Source organism: Durio zibethinus, chromosome 7 (assembly GCF_047325235.1).
Source record: "Durio zibethinus cultivar Kanyao isolate XHJ-2024 chromosome 7, ASM4732523v1, whole genome shotgun sequence".
Taxonomy (NCBI): domain Eukaryota; kingdom Viridiplantae; phylum Streptophyta; class Magnoliopsida; order Malvales; family Malvaceae; genus Durio; species Durio zibethinus.
Genome location: NC_143168.1, coordinates 22473372 through 22489962, shown reverse-complemented (window position 1 = coordinate 22489962; position 16591 = coordinate 22473372). Strand labels below are relative to the sequence as shown.

The 16591-nt window shown below is 32.0% G+C and overlaps 2 protein-coding genes across 3 annotated transcripts; one reads left to right on the top strand and one right to left on the bottom strand.

Moving 5' to 3' along the window:
* Window positions 1-3176: 3176 nt before the first annotated feature.
* On the top strand, window positions 3177-10449 carry LOC111277030 (protein EMBRYO SAC DEVELOPMENT ARREST 30-like). Of its 2 annotated transcripts, none has more exons than XM_089763893.1 (12): window positions 3177-3709; window positions 3816-4035; window positions 4138-4222; window positions 5308-5378; window positions 5460-5548; window positions 5628-5871; window positions 6923-7035; window positions 7238-7328; window positions 7569-7697; window positions 8426-8979; window positions 9467-10002; window positions 10094-10449. In XM_089763893.1, exons 2-11 carry the CDS (start codon window positions 3871-3873, stop codon window positions 9903-9905), a joined length of 1980 nt encoding a protein of 659 aa, XP_089620019.1. In that variant the 5' UTR covers window positions 3177-3709; window positions 3816-3870; the 3' UTR covers window positions 9906-10002; window positions 10094-10449. The 2 variants fall into 2 exon arrangements, with proteins under 2 accessions (XP_089620019.1, XP_089620020.1); XM_089763894.1 differs by having other exon boundaries at window positions 3271-3709; window positions 3796-4035.
* Window positions 10450-10859: 410 nt separating this feature from the next.
* LOC111277032 (syntaxin-132-like) lies at window positions 10860-16449 on the bottom strand. The gene is made up of 14 exons (XM_022863135.2): window positions 16105-16449; window positions 15918-15964; window positions 15120-15224; window positions 14869-14925; window positions 13868-13916; window positions 13572-13660; window positions 13416-13489; window positions 12595-12637; window positions 12435-12495; window positions 12319-12344; window positions 12161-12238; window positions 11756-11836; window positions 11249-11314; window positions 10860-11167 (listed from the first exon to the last, which is right to left on the bottom strand). Exons 2-14 carry the CDS (start codon window positions 15933-15935, stop codon window positions 10994-10996), a joined length of 921 nt encoding a protein of 306 aa, XP_022718870.2. The 5' UTR covers window positions 15936-15964; window positions 16105-16449; the 3' UTR covers window positions 10860-10993.
* Window positions 16450-16591: the final 142 nt, after the last annotated feature.

Below are 16591 nucleotides of genomic sequence, written 5' to 3'. Positions count from 1 at the left end.
ATCTCTAATTGTAAATAATTTTATCGCATATATTCTTGTGTCAGAGAATTTGTGTTGAAATAATTTATTATTGTTGTTTATAAAAGACTATCAATTCAAACTGTGTGACTTTTGAACCTTTGTTCATGTACATACCTCCAAAATATACTTGCGTGCGTGCATGTGTTAAAATTCTATAATTTTTTTTTAGGACTTTAATAACTTAATTTTCAGTTTAATATACTAAAAGTAATTTTTTAGATGTTTATTATGATACAATTAGGGTTGAAAAAATCGATAAAGATCATTTTTTAATGTATTCTCGTTTAGATGTAAATAGATATCTTAGTTAAAACTTCTGTGATGGTGTAAAAGAATATATTGGATATATTTATTCTTAATCATGCTTTGTAAGTAATGGAAAGATTAGGTATCCTTGTACCTAATATGAGAATGGATGGTTTTTAAATGCTGACACAGTGCGTAAGCACTTTTATTATAAGAGATTTATTATTAGTTATATGAGTTAGGTCTCACATGGAGAGTTACATGTAAGATAACCATCAATAAATAGGGATACCTTTGAACCAATTAATGAAGTTAGATTAGAAAATTCATATACTATAATGGTTATGGATGCTATCTATCTTAATTTTAGAGTAGATGCTTCTCATGCTAGTGATATAAGAGTTGAAGAGGAATGGTTAATTATAGGACGAATAGTATTGAACTATTTATTATTTTGTGCTTATTGAGATGTAATGACTTTGTGAATGTGAAAACTATTACATATTTTGTTTTGTGATTTTGGTTATGTATTGTGATTGCTGATAAGCTATCTTTATAGTATATTGTGATGATATCATTTGTGAAATATGAAAATATTGCTTATTTTGCTTTATGATTATGGTTATGTTTTATGATTGTTAATGAAATAGATAGTGTAATAATTAAAAGACTAAACATTGCAAGATGAATGGTATTGAGCTATATAATATTTTGTGCTTATTGAGATCTAATGATTTTGTGAAGGTGAAAACTATTATGTATTTTACTTTGTGATTCTAGTTATGGATTGTGATTGTTGATGAAGTAGATAGTGTAGTAATTGAAAGCTTAAACATTGTAGGATGAATGGTATTAAACTGTGTCATTGGAATGATAGTGTACTTGTGTTGGAATGATAATTGTTTTAAAAATTTTGTAGGAAAACTATGCTGCTATATTATCTCAGAAAATATAGTGACAACTCTTCCAATCATTCAGATTTTAATCCACAAGCATAGACTGAAACTATTAGAGGGACTGAAGCTACATGCACTTATGTATATAGCTTCATATATGTTGATAGATCTAAGGACTTATTTTACTTAAGTCAGTTTACTACCACAGTAGCAATATCTCACTTTATTTGTGGTCCATCATTAGTGCCTTTTCAGCCTCCATTTTCTTAGCCTCAGACACAAGAATAGATTAATGAGTTAAAGATTTAATTTAGGTCTTTTATGGATAAGATGATGCAATTGTTAGAGTCTAGACAATTTCTGCCAACACAATTTTCTAAACCTGATGATAACAAGCCCGATTTTGGATCAAGAGATGTAACAGCTCAATGAGCTTTTTTTAAGGAATTTCGTGGATGTTATAGATATTTTTATAGATGTTATGAATTTTTTTAGTATTATATTTTATTGATGTTAGAGATGTTTTAAATGTTAGCTTTATAATTTGGATTTATGAAATGGTTATTATGTGGATTTGATACATGGAATTTTTATTTTTATTAATAATAATAGAAATAATAAGCTTTTTAAATAATTTCATATGTTTTAAATTTAATTTATAAGTTTCTTAAATAATTATAAATGAAATTAATCAATTATGGATGAGATTATAATTTTATCAATGGATTTTACTAATGAAATTTGGTTATTACTGACAGATTATCGATAAATTTTTACTGATAGATTTTACTTATGAATTTTTTACTTATGGATTTTATCGATGAAAATTTAGCTTTATCGACGAAAAGGCATTATTAACTTAGTACCAACGAAATTTTTTTGTTGATAAAAGTATTATCAATGAAAAATTCCATTGATAAAAGTTATATTTGTAGTAGTATATGATTTTAAATTTTTTATCTGATTCAAGGATGACGAGGGATAATATAGCACCACGTCCTGTACTCGTACCCATATTCTACATATATATTTTTTATATATATTTAGTAAATAAAATTTTTTGGTAAATAATTTAAATTATTATTTTATATTAATTAGAACTAATGTATTTCTATTTAAAATATATATTAATATATTTATAAAAAATTACATAAAAACACAATATAAAAATTTAGAAAAAAGTTAAAAGAATAAAATTTTGTTTTTATTTTTTTTTAAAGTTATGGAGATTATTCATCCATTTTAAATATTCGTAGCAATGAATATGGTAATAGATTTGAAATATCCATTAAGTATAAATATGGAGATGGGTATAATATAGAAATCTAAAAATAGACATGAAAAATATTTTAATCATCTCATATCCTACCAATTGACATCCTTAATCTTGTTAGGACTTAATTGGATCCACAATTTTAATAAATCTCTTTATAATATATTTCTTCCAAATTAATCTTTAGTATTTTTGGTTTTTTGAATGTTTAAATTTTTAAATAAATATTTTTATTGTTTGAATAAATCAATAAAAATAACTTTGTTATTTTATTATTTTTGGAAATCTTTTTTTTTTGAAACAAATAACTATTAGATAATTATAATTTATAATTATTAGATAATTTTTCAGAATTTAATCAATCAATTTGATTATTTGAGTTTCATTGTAAACAAAAAAAATCTTATATAAATTAAATAACTATAAGAAAATTAAAACTCTATCAAATTATTTTATTTTATAATCCATATATCCCTTATCACTTAATATTAAAATTAGTAAAGATTAATTTAAACATAATAGAAAAGACTATATAAGTTTAATTAATTTTTTAACAACAAATTATTTACTATCAAACTTTTTGTAGTCTCCTAGCTTTTGAGTTTTGTTGAGTACTATGAATATTATAATTATAAAATAATCAAATATTTTATTTAATCTTATAATTAGATAATCCTCCCCATTTAACCCGATAAGCCACTAACCTCAAAATAAATGTTTTCCCAATAAAAATGAAATCAAAATCAGAATAAAAGAAATAAAAAAGAAAAAAAAAAGTCTTTTAGCTTAGATTTGGTAGGTACTTTTTCAAGTAAAAAATACCCATGTTTAGTTGAATCACTTCTCTTCTGTTCAATCTTTGCTAACACACAAAAATACGAAAAAACAAATACAAAAAACGTAAGCTTTAAACAAACCCTTGTCTCAGATTTAAGCTTCCATAAATAGCACTTAACAATCTTTTGCCTTTTTTTTGTCAGTTTCCCAGGAAAATTCACAAGTTTATTTTTTTTTTTCTCAAATTTGCTTTCCAAAGAGACAAATCTATGTTATTATATCGTAATGTGGGTCTTTAAAGTTTTGTGTTAAATCCTTTGCTTCCTATCCAGATTTGAACTTTACCCACTTCCCAATTCCCTGTTTGTCAGCCAAACAAATCAAGGTAAAAGGAAAAAGAAGGTTTAAATCTTTGATTCAAATCTGGGTTCTTTATGTTCCTAAGTGGATTTCTAAAACTGGGTTCTCTTCACTGGGAGCTTATATCACTTTCCAGGTAACAAAAACAAAAAGATTGTTTCTTTATTATATTTTATTTTAATTTGATTTGTTTTAATGTGACTTTGTTTGGAATTTTGATAGATATTGGATTTTGGATGTAGGGAGAATTGGGTGTTAAATTCAACATCCAAGAAGTAACTTTTTTTATGAGCTAATATGGTGTTCAAATCTAAGATAAAATGGGTTGCATTATTTGTGTTGACTTTATCTTTGGTGTCGTTGGTGGCTCATCTTTCAATGACAAAGGTTTCTAGTATGAATTTAGTCCAGTATAGCGCAAAAGATGCTTTAAGCCATGATTTTCCTAATATTGGATCACAGGCAAGTTTTTTTGGAGTTCGGATTGTAAATGTTATATCTTCATCTATTTGCATGTATGATGTGTTGGTTTGATGATCTTTATTTTGTTCTTGTATGTTGAAGGGTGGCAGAAATAAGAGGCTATGGGGTGCTGTGAGGTCCTTGGAGTCTTTGCAGCCATATGCAAACCCAAGAAACAGCTATCCTGGTAAAGGGTTTTGCTTAAACTACCAAATTATGTATTTATGCTTCCATACTGCCAAATTTAACTTAATGTGCCCATGTGTTTCATTAAGGAGTTTGTTCAATTGATATGATTTTAAAATGAAATGATTATAGATTTATCTTGTTGTCTAGGTGATGATAATAGTCTAATTAGAATTGCACATTCTTTTTAATTAAATTGGATCATATTTTGAGCATTCTTAATTATCATGTTGCCCTTAATTGGCATCTGAATGAGAGTTTGTGATCAATAGAAGAAGCTGGAAAGATGATGATTTGTGCAATTTCAAAAATGTTGCAGTACCATGACTCTTTGATGTAGCATCAATATTTTGTAATGCCCTAGTTCAAGTTGGTAGATTTTTATCTCCAAATCAGTTGAGAATTAAATATCATTATTTGGTTTGTGAAGGATAGCTAAATGTGTCCACATGAAGTTGACTAACCACAATTTTTTTGATATTTTTTCTTGTTATCAGCAATTGAACTCTTTTTCTTTTTTAACAGTTGTTGATGGTTGAGGTGTATGTGATATCATTTTTGTTCTTGTTTGAAACATGGAACTCTGCTATTTCATGAGTTGGGACTGGGGAATGGGACAATCTCTGTGGCACTCGTACCAACATAGCACTACATATTGAGTGTGTATAAGAAGTTTTGCTTTGATGATGGAGATTAGAGATGCACATAAGGCTTATCTTTGTTTGTTTAAGTTTAAGTTTGTGACAAAAGAGGTACATAACAGGGGCAAACAATCTTAAGAAGTAGCTGATTTTACAATTTGTTTGCAGTTTCTATGATAACTGTTAATAGGTTATGTATAAGAAAAAAGAGAGGTCGAGATCCCAATGATTTGTGTAATCTTGAAAGAACTATCAGGGGAAAAGTCAGTGATTATTGATTTTTACTACATAAATTTGATCAGAACTGCAATCTTTCTGTTTACTTTCCAATTAAACAAAAGTATTACTTGTTGTTTGATTTTGTCCTTGTTGCTTTGATAATTGTCTAGCTCCAGATAATTCTTTTAGTCTGTGAATTAGTAATTGATCAGCTCTCTTTTTACAGTTCCAAATGAAAATAATAATGGTTTCATCTATGCAAAAATCTTTGGTGGATACGAGAAGATAAGATCTTCGGTATGAACTATTAGATGCTTTAAAGTAATCTTTTGTACTGTTCCTTGTTGGCTGTTCATAACATTTTTGTCAAATTTCTAGATCTGTGATCTTGTCACCATATCCAGGCTTCTAAATGCTACTCTTGTAATTCCAGAGATACAAGAAAGTACACGTTCAAAAGGCATCAGGTATAGTTGTTTACTTTATTTGATATAAATTCATTTTCAGGCTCTATATGATATATTCTTACCCTTAATTGTTATACAGTTCTAAATTCAAGAGTTTTTCCTATCTTTATGATGAGGAGCAGTTCATTGCATCACTTAAAAATGATGTGAATATTGTGAAAAGCCTGCCTGAGTATTTGAAGGCTGCAAGAAGAAGGGATGAGTTCCCTACTTTCAAGCCCAAAAATTCTGCTTCTCCAAATTTTTATGTCAAAGACATTTGGCCTAACTTAAGGAAATTCAAGGTTGTTGGGTTGATTATTACAGATGGAGGGTGCCTGCAGGTAGTTCAAAGTCTTATAATTGTACATAATGTATTTGTCAAAACTGAAAAAAAATGTTTGACGAAGTGTAGGCCTTTGTTCCAAGATTCCTCTATATATTCCCTCTAACTGCAAAAATTGCTTTCCAAAGTGCATGTATTGTTCAGATATACATAATTCCTCTATATATATGATCTCTCTAAATTCAAGAGGCTTGGTTCTTACTTAATTGGCCCTTATAAGTTTTACACGTTAGATTATGTGTATCTCTAATATTGTGTATGTTGTTGATCTCTCTCTGTGCATTCACATTAAAACATCTCTGATGAATCATTATTTTTATGAAGGCCCCTAAGACTTATCTCTGTAAAAAAAAAAAAAGTTATGTTACCTGGGATGATGTTTTCTAGGAGCAAGAAAGATTAATTTTCCTTTTCTTGAGAAACATTTGAAGTTTATTTTGGTTAGGAGCTGGCTGTCCATGCCAGGCCTTAGTTTTCTGTTGCAAAATAGTTTTAACAGACAGTCAGAATCAATTTTATGTTTCTTTGTGTGATTTCCGTGCTTAAGAGTCTTACTAGTCATTGCATCTGTCCTTAGTATGAAAAAATTCTTCAATTTATAAGAAAGTAAACCATGCTTCATGGTTTTTCCAAGTTAGGAAAGGGAAAATATCCCACACCTCACAGGTGAATCTATTGTATCTGTTTATGTCTATTGTTTGAGTCAGTGTTGGATTCGTTTGACCACTTTCATCAGGGTTTTTCTCATCATTCCAAGCTACTGTCTTCTCAGCTTGGTGGGAATTTCATTGCTTCTCGGTTAAATTGACTTTCTAGCTCTCTGGTCTAATTTATTCTTGTAGTCAAGTTATTGGTTAGCACTCATGGTGTATTTGTTGTTGTCTAGGGGTTATAGTTCCATTTGTGGCTGAGAGGTCAGGCATGCATGATGTTTTGTGTTACATATTCATTTATCAAAAAATATTTACTGTTTCTTGTGGTTTGCATGCTTTCTGAATTAATGACAAACTATAAGATTAATATTAAAGTAGTAACCATACATCTTTCAGTCGATTCTTCCACCTAGTATGTCCGAGTTTCAGAGGCTTAGATGCAGGGTTGCCTTTCATGCACTCCAGTTTCGTCCTGAAATTCAAATCCTTGGCCGCCAGATAGTGGAAAGGTATAATTTCCATTTGCCTTTCTGCTAGTCTTAAGACACAGGAGTATGAGTATAAAAATATGAAAGTAATCCATTGCTCAATCAAGATTTATCTAATTCCTTGTGCTACTTATCTTATGTTTGTTAATGCATCTGTAACTATACTTACACAAGTATCATATGCCTACTTCTGATGAATCTGAGCTTTCTAATCTTCCTTCAGGCTACGAGCATCAGGACAACCTTTCCTAGCATATCATCCTGGTTTAGTTAGGGACACCTTGGCATATCATGGTTGTACTGAACTTTTCCAGGTCAGCTGTTTATGTCTTTTCTTTCCTGCATCCTTGTCTAGCCTAAGTTGCATCTTTTCTTTATCCCCCCTTATCATTTATTTTTCCTAAAGTCTATAACAAATTAAACATTTGACATTCTTTCATTTTTGGAAGTATTTTTCAAATTTAACAAAAAATAAAAAAGGAATTCAATTGACATGTTTTTCCAGTTCTTTGTAATTTTCATTACTTCATCTTGGAATTTGTTGCTTCTTGTAGGATGTTCATACAGAACTTATACAATACCGAAGGGATCAGATGATCAAGCAAGGGATCATTAATGACAAACTAAGCGTTGACTCACACTTGCACAAAGAAAATGGCTCATGTCCTCTCATGCCTGAAGAGGTATGTTACGAATAGAATTCACTGTTGGAGACCAGGGGCGTGGTAATGTTTCTGAAAGTTTTGCTGTACCTTCTATGTGTTTATTTGTGGACAATTCCTTGATGGTCCCAACAATATCCTTGTTTCCTTCCTTGTTGCCAGTTCTGCTGATTGAAATTTATATATCAAAGTTTATATGTCCTAATTGTTGAGGTTTTTTTTTTTTTTTTTTCATAAAAATAGTTTAGTCTTTATAATTTTCCTATCTCTAATAATTAGTCAATTTAAGCTAGCAATGTTGAAAATGAGGGAAATGGCTTTGAAAAAGAGATATGCGAATTGCTTGTAAATTTATGCTTTATTAGCATATGTTGCAACAGCCTTGGAATCACATACATATTCAGTCATGATAAAAGTAATGCAGGAATGGAGGATGAATGGAATGGAGAGAAAAGGAGGACTGAAAGAGATGGGAAACAGGCAGAAATAAAGAATCACTTAGAAACAGAAAATCTGAGTTGATTCCAATGATCCAATGATCCAATGCAGCTGTAACATTACCAAACTGGAGTATTTATGGTTACAACACATATTACCTTAATGTAAATGGGAAATCCAATGTAGCACTTTTAAAAATATAGCCTAATGATGGCTTAATGTAGTCCTCCAAGAAGACATAAGATGCTTAATGACTACAATATTGGCTTGTTGTGCTTCCCTTATATTTGGTTATTCCCGAATTTTTGCAGGTTGGACTTCTTCTTCGTGCAATGGGCTATCCTTCTAAAACAATTATATACCTGGCAGGTTCTCAAATTTTTGGTGGTCAACGTCTACTGATCCCTCTACGTGCTATGTTTGCAAACCTAGTGGATCGCACTTCTCTGTGCAGCAAGACTGAGTTGTCAGACTTGGTTGGTCCTGAAACACCTCTTCCTCCGGATATGTTTCAACTTCCTCGTCCAAAAAGTGAGGAACAACTTAAAGAAGAGTGGAATAGGGCTGGTCCACGACCCCGGCCCCTTCCTCCACCTCCTGATAGGCCCATATACCAACATGAAAAAGAAGGCTGGTATGGTTGGATTACTGAGAATGACAAAGAACCAGACCCTTCACCCATGGATCTTAGGATGCAAGCTCACAGGTTACTTTGGGATGCCCTTGATTATATCGTCTCTGTGGAAGCAGATGCATTCTTTCCTGGTTTTAACAATGATGGTAGTAGATGGCCGGATTTCTCAGGCTTGGTTATAGGACAAAGGTTGTATGAGAGGGCTTCTTCTAGAACGTATCGACCAGACAGGTTTGACATTTAGAAAGCTAAATTCATGAATTTTTGAATTTGATTAAAGCAGTGTTTCAATTTACCATTCAAATAGAACTTGTACTTTTCTGTGGTAATAAAAAGAACGAAAAATCCCTCCTAAGTTATATCTAAATTACACTGCTTGCGTTTTGAATAATCCAAATGCCGCCTCTATACCAATTTTCTTAGTACTTAAACCCTGAAATGTCTATTGAGAAATGTAAAGCTTCTGATAATAAATTGAACAACAATTTCAACACTATTTTCCTGTAGGAATGTGATAATGCTGCTTTTTATGTATTTTTAAAGTGCTATTCAACTTTTCGCTATAGAATTATATAGATCATAGTTGTAATATTCAGTTTTTTTTGGGAGGGATATATCAGTTTTTAGTTATCTATCCTTTAAATAAAGCAATGAACTTTGCTGTCTCTGTAATCCTTATATTTATGTCTGATACCATCCATTTTATTTCATCACACAGGAAAACTATTGCTGCACTTTTCAACATTACCTGCGATGATATGTACCATCCCAAGCATAATTGGACACTATCAGCTAAGGAACATCTCAACAGAAGTTTGAGTGCAGATGGCCTTATCAGGCAATCGCTGTTGTCAAAGCCAACCTCTTTTCTATCACATCCGCTTCCCGAATGTTCTTGTAGAACGTCTTCTGTTGAAATCACAAAACCAATCAAGGGTAAAGATGGCAGAATTTTATACGGAGGTGAACAGGAGTGCCCCAAATGGATGCAGTCAGCTGGGGCTGAAGGGGTTAGAAATGATGACACCGAATCAGCAGAAGATGATAATGATGTGGTTGAACAGCTAGAACCCAATGATGCGGATGATGGTGCCGATGTCATAAGTAGCTTAACTTCGCTGATTGATCATGACGAAGAATGGGACCCTAATGACTGACTGGATTTACAGATGATACAGTTTCCTCCCTATATCGTCAGCTGGTGGAATTCAGTTTTCAGTGAATTCTTCTGGAATGAAAATTCTTGGGACACGGGTAACATCCAAAGCCATTCTTTTATTTCACAGTTCCAGTCTAATCTTTTGAGATAAATAGTAAGTCAAAATTTTTTTGTCATTTTGAGTAGATTCATTCAAGCAATTCTCCAGTCACAGAGACCAAAGAGTTTTTTATATGCCTTATACATCAAGTTTTCTAACATGAGAACAGTGGAAAGATTTGATCCAGTGATGAATTACAGCCTCCTATCTCCTTCATAGAAGCTAAAGCTTTGGGAGAGAAGCTAAAACTCAGGGCTGTAATCTTTGAGGTGGTGCAATATTTCTTGTTGTGCCTCTTCAACTGCCTTTTTTTTTTTTTTCCCGTTAAAAGAGTGTAAATTTGCATAGAGAAAGGATGTCAATGAGATAGTTTTGTTTACCATGTTATCAGTTGGATTTTGTAACTTTTTTTATTTTAGTAATATTTTTTGTTTGGTGATTAGAGGGAAATATTGTTAAAGAGGATGATTATTTTTAACCATTTTGGTCAGTCATTTTACCCTGCCAAAGTAAGCTTATGAATCTTGGCAGTTAGATTTCTACTAATTTTAAGTTTTTATGAAAAAAATCCCACTTAAAATTAACACAAAATCATCCAAAATGATCACGCATAATTTAATGTTTTTTCTTTTTATTTGAAACGTTAAGATTTCAATTTTGATCATAAGAGTCAAACAACACTTTACTACGGTTCGTTGTCTGTCAATTCAATGTTTATTTTCATTAAGGCAATGAATATTGAAACCGCATCTTTACAAAAATCAACCAAGACCATGATATCATAATTTCCTATCAAAAGAATATTGTAAAATTTTTGGAATTTCAATCATAACAGTGTTCAACCAACGAAGCCACAAGAAAAAGGGGGGTTTGACCTCAAATTATTAACAAAAACAGCCGAGAGAAAGATCATTCACCGAGTTCGTACATATTTTGTACATAACAAATTAATGACACACAAACTAAACAAATCAATGACACACAAACTAAGCACCTTTGTTGCTGCTCCAGGGCTTGATCACTGCAACGACGATGATTACAACAATTAGAAGAAGGATGATGATAGCAATGCACATCCACTTCCTGGAGTTCTTCTGTAGCTTCTTTGCCTTTTGCAGGGCGGTATTCCCCGACTGCACGTGATCTACTGCACTCGAGACCTGAAAATTTGAAATGACGAGTAAAATCAGTTTAATTGCAAGGTTTAGGGGTCCCTAAAGTCTATAAAAGATTTCAATTGCCTGAGATTCTATGTTGTCCAGCATATCTCCTTGTGCATCAACCAGCACCGCCATATCCAAAAATATCTGCATAAGGAAACATTATTAATTATGTATTTCAAAAATATGGCCTCTCCATATCAACTTCGATGCAACTTCATTCCTACGGTGATTTGTATTTTCATGCATCTGCTCATATTGCACAAATGCATATTTAATGAAATGATTCTTTGTTCAAAACATTTCTGACGGGCAATTGCTCAGAAAGCATTCAAAGATCAGATAATTAAATGTCACCATTTCATAATAGACTCACATACACACATAGGACACATATATCGAACACAATGGGCACTAATTGAAGTCCGTACAGGTAGTATATATGCTTTTCACTACAACATACAAAGGCAATGATGCTTAGGAATAAACTTTTGAGATTTTTTTGGAAGTACAGGCATAGCCATGAATCTAAATTTTGATTATTTTGAACAAATCGGTGCACCTCAAAGCAACAAACTGATCAAGTACCTGTTGTAAATCAAGAAGCTTTCTCTCCAAATCTCTTACCGCTTCATGGCGCTCATGAATTTCGGACACAGTGTCCATTATCTGCAAATATACCAAACATTAATTCTTAACCAATTTCTAATCAATTATATTCCACAAAATCACAGTCCTAATAAAGTCCAACAAGTTAAGTGTCACTGCAGCTTGAGATGGGATAGAAGAAAAAACTGAAAATCAGTTCTCAAGCTATCAAATGAAAGTCTAGTTTTGAAACTCTAGAATAGTTTATACGATATCCTTCCAATTAATTCTACAAAACAAATAAGTTTTTTAGGGACAAAAGACAAATATTAGCTTCCTGAAATAGCTGAAGAAGTCAGAAAGACTAAAAGTATCAAGGAAGAAATAAGGAAAATTAAGACAAACCTGGCCTCGTCCCTGCTCCTGAATTGCTTTCTGGAATATTTGTTCACTATCTCCAGTATCGATTAATTTTTCAATAGTCTGTACATTGTTGAACAATCAGATATGGGATAAATAGGATAGAGAATTATTCATAATATCAAGAGTGATGCAAATCATACCTCTTCATCTGGTCTTGTGCCCGTCACTGGAAATCATAATAATCAGTGAAGCTAAATGTTAGCTCCATATCATGCAATGTTATAGCAATTAATAAGTATCAGGTGAGCATCTTAACCTGTGAAAACACGTCGCTCAACAACCTCCCGATACTCTTGATGGATGGTTTCCCTCAGAGTCTGCAATGGTAAATACAAAGAACAAAGTAAGATTAAGAAAACAGAATAGTACCGGCTGAGCAAATAAATAACATCTTAAAATATCTATATCTCACCTACCTGAAATTCAGCCATTTTGTCTTTCAACTTCTTTTTCATGGCACTGCAACATAAAGGTAGCCGTTATAAGAACAGTTACAAAATATGATAAAATCCCATCATGCCCAAAAGCTTGAAACTGCATTTGATAGAGGTGGAAACAAAATTGGCTATATAATTTTAAGATCATTCCAAGCCATACAAAACGAGCTTCTATAGCTTGAAGCCTGCATTCACTCCATAAGCACCTTACAAGCAAAGATTTAAAAATGCTTTTAGATATAAGATGCTAACAACACATGTTCTAATATTATACAAAGCTTTGGCATTATAACTTCAGCAAGGAATACAAATAAAATTTAGTTTTTTATTTTTGATATGATGGTTAATGAAGTAGATGAAAAAGTTGTTGAGAGAAATGAGTGGCGCAAAAAGATTCAAAACTACGACCTAACATAATTCCCCTTTTTTGGCTTTTCATACAGCCAACCCCAGAGCTATAAGATATAAGGCTTAGTTTGTTGTTGTTGCTGTTTATTTGTTTCATATTTCTAGTTAATTTAACAAAATAACACGGAAATAACTTTTTATACTACCACCAGTCATCCACATTGCAAGAAATAAAGTAGAACCAATCATTTCTTTTGAAGTATCAACTAAAATGGTAGCATCCATGGATCCTTAAAAACCTGTGTCAGATTTTGTCAAACTAATCACGGCAGCAAAAATACAATAAACTGACTTTTGCTAAACATATTTTAGGTCCACATTACTAGTAACCATAACAGCTTCGATCATTATATGAAAAGGGAATAAAAAAAAAAAAAAGAAAGGTATATTACAGAGTTGTTGCTGTCCTTGACCGGTCTACACCTGTTCCTTTTCCGCATCCAGGCTTCTGCCTATTGGCTAAATTCTGCCAAACATCAAGAAAATGAAATGAAATGAGGAATATATGGGCTGCAAATAACCAAAATAAAAGCAGCAAGTAGCATTACATCTCTGTCCAATTCCTCAATTTTCCCCTTTATAAAATGAGAAACTTTTCCAACTTCATCGACATCTTTCTCCATTCTCTGCTTGATAGCTACAGATGATAATAGCATCCGTCATGAGCATTAAGTTCAAAACAATGCAACCAAAATTCAAATACATGAGAATAAGGTTTTATATATTCTCAATAGCAAAGTGATAAAAGAAAAAGATACAAGCACAGGCCTCAAAATTTTTTTTTCCTGCAGCTTTTAGTGAAATTATGAATGTAAGAAAAAAAATAGAACAGACTGTTGCTTACATTTCATGGCAGGAGCCTTAGTCACAGCCTTTGATTCCTCATGTGCATCCTGTATTCAAGATTTGGAAGAAAATGACATCAGAAGAACATCTTAGTCAATATTCAGTACTGTTTCTACAAGATTCATCATTGACAAATCATCCCGGCAACTATGTTAGGCAAGTTTCAACTCTTAAGTAGTAACCAATGTACAATTATCTTGGGCATGGATTCATGAAACAAGAAATGGAAATACTTAACGAAATTACACTGGAATTCAACAACCTAGAATATGTTCCTTCATAAACTCACGTTTTAGGTCTTATGGCTAGAGAGAGAGTAGGATCCTAATGCTTTCACATAGCAGTCCTTTAGGAAAACATAGAAACAATACTAAGGCAGGACAAACTCAAAAATCAGTAAAGGGGCAAAAGACTAACACTGTTTTTGGCAGGGGAAAAGAGAAATGAGAAGTTATTTTCTTTCCACCCTTTCCTTCGTTGGGTAGGAAGGAAATAGGAGGGAAGGAAAATGAATGGATTTGCACCTTTCCCTTTCCCCCAAATTCAATCCTTCCAAATGTGTGAGGAAAACACATTCTACTTAAATTAATAATTTTATTTACAACTTTACCCTTAACCTCTTTCTTTCCCTCTATTTCCATGCTTCAAACCAAACACAATGAAGGAAAAATAATTTTCCTTCTTCTCCTTTTTTCCATTCCTCACTTTTTTCCCTTCATTTCATTTTCTTTCCTTCCTACCAAACATAGTGTAACCATACCAAAGCTCAGGAAAGATCCAAACAAAAATTTAACTCTTCTTCTATATTAGTCTTCTGCTTCCATAAGTAGGATTAAAAAAAGTGAGGAATCCTCAAGGTTTCAGTCAGTTTTGAGAAGAATTATATTGAACATTTTATAAAATTCAGAGTAGTCAGCAAAACACTCAAGAATGATACTTTGAGGATTCCTGAAGCTTTGATATTATACATGGAATAGGAAAAGATATTAAATCAGATACCTGAAGCTTTTTGAGTAGCTTATCCAGCTTCTCATATTGTTTATCTATCTCTTGAACCTGGCAAAGACAAAACATAGTATGAGAGCAGTGATTCAAGCTAGATTATACCACAAGGAAGAATTTAAGTCCGTCTACAAAATAAATATTAAGAGATGAAACACAAAGGGAGAAATAAAAGTTGCAATTCCAAATTGAATGTACTTCTGCTTAGCTTACAAATGACAATTACTGCATCAAGAAGTCTAGAGCACCTTTTTAAAGAAATTTTGAAGGCCCAGTTCTCCAGAATTCATTTGAGCTCCTAACTCAATATCTCCACCTCGGGATCCTTGACCTCGAGGGATCTCAAATGACTCCTGCAACAAATACAAAACAAGTAAGCACAACTAGATTCAACAAAGCTATGTAAAATTACAACGCATAATTCAAGAGGGATAAGATCATCTGGTCATTCTAAACAAACCAAAAATTTACAAAGATAGCCATCTGAAAAATATCCTAATTATAACTAAAAGCAAATTTCTATTGACACCAAGGTAAAATTATATAATACAACAAGTTCGCGTTTAGTTTTTTCTTTCAATTTTTTTGAATGTAAAAGACATTTTTTTTACAATCTTAAGCTATAAGTTCTAGTCATCTAGTCTTCAAATCCAACAACTAATTAATTAATTAGTTCTTTTAAAAGAAATTTCCAAATTAAACAGATTCCTGCTTAATTAAACGATTTCCTTCAGCTTAGTGTCCTAAACAATGAGATTCAGTATCCAAATTTCTCAATACACTTAATTTTCCTCCATTTTCACAGAATCCAAACAGAAAATAACAAATTAAAATTCCCAAATATTATTTTTTTCCTTATTTTAATCACGATCCAAACAAAATCTACAAAATGCAGCTATCATAATAAAAAACCTTAGATCCAAATAAAAACCAACACAGACAACCAAACAAACAAACAAACAAAAGAAACTAAATAAATAAACAACAAAAAATCGAAAATAAAACAAAAAAAAAAAGGAAAAGAGAAGAAAGCACAAAAATATTACCGTTAGAAGGTCGTTCATTGTGGAAAGATGAATGAGGCTCAACGAAACTTCAAAGAGAAGAAACCAAAAATTGAGAAAACTAAATGGAAATTATAAAAAGATCTAAAATAAAATGTAATTAATTATTATTACTACTATTAAGGCCTGGTTTTGAAACCAGGTCTTTTTTAGGTTACAGGTTTTTCACCTTTTCTTTACTGAATTCTTAGAGAAAAAAAAAGAGAGAGAGAGAAAATGGAGAAATTATTGAGAGATATCGGTTTCGGTGTTGGGAAAGCGAAGCCGAAACAACCTCTGAACGTGGAGACGGGTTTTAAAGTGTGATGTGTTGTAGGGAATTATTTAATCATGGACGTTGAAATTTGTGGGCTCCGGGATTTATGGATGATTAATTGTGATTATTGATAAGTTTAAGGAGAGTGATTAGATACGGCTGTAGATGAGCATGTAGATTCTCTTCCGTCTTTTTGTTTGGGTTCTTTAGGCGGAAACCGGAAAACCTTGGCTTTCCATGTCTGAAATTTTGTGATTTGACTCATTTGCCATTGGGAGCTTGGCTTCTGGACGAGCCAGGTTGGAAAGACATGGATACAGCTGGACAAGGGTGTTTCTGTCATGAGGCCGATACTTAATCAATTTCTATTTGAGATAAAAAAAAATCATTTATCAATTTC

Excerpts from the sequence above, each read along its gene's own strand:
- LOC111277030 (XM_089763893.1), top strand. The coding sequence starts at position 3,871 with ATGGTGTTCAAATCTAAGATAAAATGGGTTGCATTATTTGTGTTGACT. Across the intron at positions 7,329-7,568 it reads GTTGTACTGAACTTTTCCAG|GATGTTCATACAGAACTTAT; the intron begins GTCAGCTGTTTA and ends TGCTTCTTGTAG. Across the intron at positions 8,980-9,466 it reads AGAACGTATCGACCAGACAG|GAAAACTATTGCTGCACTTT; the intron begins GTTTGACATTTA and ends TTCATCACACAG.
- LOC111277032 (XM_022863135.2), bottom strand. Across the intron at positions 13,661-13,867 it reads TAAGGCTCCTGCCATGAAAT|CTATCAAGCAGAGAATGGAG; the intron begins GTAAGCAACAGT and ends TATCATCTGTAG. Across the intron at positions 12,345-12,434 it reads TGAGCGACGTGTTTTCACAG|TGACGGGCACAAGACCAGAT; the intron begins GTTAAGATGCTC and ends TATGATTTCCAG.